The following is a 3,966-nucleotide window of genomic DNA, read 5'->3' as shown; positions in this document are numbered from 1 at the left end:
CCACAACACTATATAAAGATTTTAAAACACTAAGGTAACAACTCATGTATGTAGTCATCATTGCAAAAGGCTTTCAACATGAATAAAGTATTTGAGGAAACTGATGTTCACCTCTTAATACCAAACTTTTAAAATTTTTTTAATCGTTTTAAGATAAAACTTTTCATATATATTACATATCTATGTATGTAATTTCACCTTTTCTTGGTGACACAGCGTTATAACAACAGATAATTATTAGAAAGTGATATATTGATGTTCTCTAGGCTGGGCTGCCTGCCCCTCACTAAATGGTCCTGAACAGTGTATACTCTTCAGTTTCTTTACCTTCTTCCTTTCAAGCCATCACTTCTGAACTACACTACTAATATGCTATGAGCTAGGAAATCAAATAATCAAAATTATTAAAATCTCACACAAAAACAAATGCATAAGCTCTAACATATAGATTTTATGACTTAGATAAGTTGTTCAGACACATATTTTAAAAATTACTCCAAGTTTCTTGGTTGTGTTCCATTTTGATGAGACTGCCAGATTACTCTGGATGAATGAAGCATTACTATATATAAATATTAAAACAAGTTCATTTGAATATTAACAAAAAGATATAACTAAACTTAGTATCACTGCCTTTTTAAACAAAGTATTCCAAAACTTTAAGGTAACATTGGGTTCCAGCTTTCCCCCCCCCAAAATGAACATAAACATATGTCCTATCAATAATATCAATTTGTCCAGAAAAGGGGGTGGGGGAACAACTGAGGTGCAATCATGTCACAGTTAATGCATGTCTGCTTTCAATACATTCAAAGACAATTAAAATTAAAAAAAATCAATAGTTAAAATAGGCCTTTTGCAGTCTTGAGAAATTCAAAATCTTTTAAAAAATTTTGTAAATAACACATACATGCAAATTCTTTATATACAAATTTCACAAAATAAGGAAGTTGCAAAGAAAGTAGAAGTATTACGGTGAATCTGACAAGCTACATTTAAATGCTTTACCACTGACATATTCCTGAATATAGCAATCCTAGTAGTTTTAATAAATTTTCTACATGGCCTTTTTATAAAAAGTTAGTCACTAGAAGTCTTTAAGAATTCAAGATGTTCTCAATTCACTACTCATATTTAAGGCCACTTTGGTAAAGGCATTGCAGCAAGAACACAAAAACAATAGCATATTTTCTAATATTTATTTTTTCACCTGCAAACTGTAGCAAAACATGATCAGCTTTATTATGCAGACAGGTATCCCTCTACATTTTTAAAGAATTTAGGCATGTATAAATAGAAGAGCTCTTTAGAAAGGAAAAATTCAAGAACGAATAAAACCTTCCAATTTTGACTTTGTAACTTTCCAGTAGCAATGGTTAAAATGATTTAGGTCATTCATTCCAAGATATATGACAGCACCTTAAAAGTGGCTGATCTATTTCCCCGTAACATTTCTCACACAACAATGTGTTAAAGTTACAAATACTGATATGCACAAATAGCTAATTACTAAGAAAAATATGTACAGTACTGCAGCATAATGAATGTGGTATCTGCAATAACTTAATATTAGCCAATTTTTAATATACATGATACCGCTACCTTTTTCTGCCAATTCACAGGTTAAAAGTTGTTACTGGAGCCCTCTGTTTTGCACATATTACCTGGTGTTTAATACACAATGCAGGCTTTTTAAAGACTTCTCTTGTGTTTAAAGCTAAGATCAGTGAAACAAGACAACAGTGCAAGAGGCGGAGAGATGTAATGTGACCACATAAAAGTTCGTTCCAGTAAAGTGTCTATATAAGGCTATAAGAAAGGATTGGTTGATGAGCTTCCTGTTGGAAATTGTCCTGTTGGTGCACCAGTCTAAAGGGAAACACAAGACAAAACAGACAAAAGTGATGTGTGTGCAAAATATGAAAACATTAAATTCTACTTAATATTTATCTAGGTAATTTTATTTCTATTAGAATTATTATTATTTTCAATAACATTTATTATAATGGTTACTGGCAACAAACTATAATACTACTATTATTATGTATCCTAGACTGTGCTGTATCTTTCACAGCCATTATTTCAAACAATTCTTGTAAGATAATCTAAGAGGAGACTTGGTCCTTTAATAGAAGAACTTGTTTTTCAAACAAAAATCTCTTCCTTTTCATACTGATTCATTAAATCCTACAGCCTCTCCTAAAGTGTTATTTTGACAACAAAGCAGATTAAGTTTTATATTATAAAATTTATTTACTGTCAGTGCTTTGATTTACAACTAATTATTTTTAAAGGTCAGATAAAGAACATGCATAATTGACTCTTGTCTCAATTTGTACATCTTGTCATATCAGAACAAAAACAGCATGTATGTATATACACATCCTGTTTTTCCTTGAGGCATCAACTTATATAGTAGTTAAAATTGAATTTCACTTACCATAAAAGGATTACTAGATACTCCAGCAGCTGCAACTTGACCAAAAGCAGTTACCACTGGCTTTGTTTGTCCAAATGCTGCAAAACCTGCACCTTTTGAAAACAGAATCCTCAATTATAAGATAATCGGATGTTTATTAAGTCTCATATAATAACTTTCAGAGAAATTCTTACCAGAGGAGCAAAACTAAAAATAATCAAAGTTAAACTGTTATGTCTAACAGTTCTTTCAGAAGCTGGAGATAAACTTCCTATGACATGTCTTAAAATAAGTTCTCACAAAGCCCTTAAGAAATGAATATAGCATAATGGATCTTACTTTTATGTATAATAATAATACATCAATTAAAAATAAATTTAAAAAATAAATAAAGGGCAACCATTACAGGAGGAGGAGGAGCTCAGATGACTGGGAGAGGAGAAGGAAAGGTGAAATACTAGGATGAAATGAAGCAAATTATGTTATGTGCATGTATGATAGATCATAAGAATCCCACTATTATGCATAATTAAAATGCATATATGAAAATATAATTTAAAAAGCAAATGTGGTGTATATATATACAAATACTATAAAAAAGAAATGACTGATTCTAGCTTTACTTAACTGATAACTTGTGACTGGGAGGAGTTGTGTGGGTGGACAACACAACAATTTCTACATAAATCATAGTATTTATTTAGAAATACTTTATCATTTATGGCTCTTCCATAGACCATATTTTCAGACTTTTATCTAACTGGTGACTTAAAAAAAATGTGTTGTGATTCAAAAATAATCATTAAAAAAATCCCATGGATTTCATACTTCAGCAAATGTGAAAAATAGGTAAAACAAATTGTTGTATCTTCTCAAGTCTTCAATTTAGAAAATTGCTCTTATACACACACACACACACACCCCCCACACCCTTATACAAAAAAAGCACAAGGCAAAATTTTTGTGATGACAAAACAAACTAATACTAAAAGCCTATAGTTTCCTTTTCAAATCAAAAAACATACAAGATGAATTGAAAAGAAAAAAAAAAAGAAACTGGTTGACTTTGAGAAGGAAGGGGTATACTCTTTAGAAAGCTGTCATTTCAAAGTCCAAGCAAATTTTCCCAAAATCTGTAATCTGGGCGCAGTAACTCAAAAAATCATTGTTTTCTGAGATCAAAATCACTGGAGGCTTCTATTTTTGTGTAGTAAAAACTCAGCACATAACACTATAGCATTCTTTAGGTAAGTCTTTGTTCCAAACACCTTATATTATATTATAATATATAAAGGATATCTAAAGTGGACTTACTGCTATTCAAGTGTCAGTTCTTACCATTGGGTTGTTGAGAAAAAGCTGTTTGTTGAGGGAAAGCTGCTTGGGCTGGGAAGGCGGGCTGCTGAAAACTGCCACTAAAGCTGGTGGGAAGACTATAGGGAGCAGGAGTGCCAAATCCTGCAGGCATGCTCATGGATGCAGTGCCAAAGGTTGCCGCTGACAGAAAGAAAAAAAGGGATAATCAGTTACGCAAAAAAAAGGGGGGG

The 3,966-nt window shown here is 31.8% G+C and overlaps 1 protein-coding gene across 7 annotated transcripts in view; it reads right to left on the bottom strand.

Moving 5' to 3' along the window:
* Nucleotides 1-1,185: 1,185 nt before the first annotated feature.
* The window catches only part of Agfg1 (ArfGAP with FG repeats 1), a 41,909-nt gene continuing 39,128 nt past the window's right edge, over nucleotides 1,186-3,966 (bottom strand). For all 7 annotated transcript variants that reach the window (XM_015481480.2, XM_048808654.1, XM_048808655.1 and 4 more), the window contains 3 exons: nucleotides 3,758-3,916; nucleotides 2,441-2,532; nucleotides 1,186-1,869 (listed from right to left, as the gene is read on the bottom strand). In XM_015481480.2, the coding sequence (XP_015336966.1) occupies nucleotides 1,810-1,869; nucleotides 2,441-2,532; nucleotides 3,758-3,916 (311 nt within the window). In that variant the 3' untranslated portion in view covers nucleotides 1,186-1,809. The remainder of the gene's footprint in view (nucleotides 1,870-2,440; nucleotides 2,533-3,757; nucleotides 3,917-3,966) is intronic.

Source organism: Marmota marmota, unplaced genomic scaffold (genome assembly GCF_001458135.2).
Source record: "Marmota marmota marmota unplaced genomic scaffold, marMar, whole genome shotgun sequence".
NCBI lineage: Eukaryota > Metazoa > Chordata > Mammalia > Rodentia > Sciuridae > Marmota > Marmota marmota.
The sequence above is the reverse complement of the archived record's forward strand: the minus strand, read 5'-3'. Positions and strand labels throughout refer to the sequence as shown.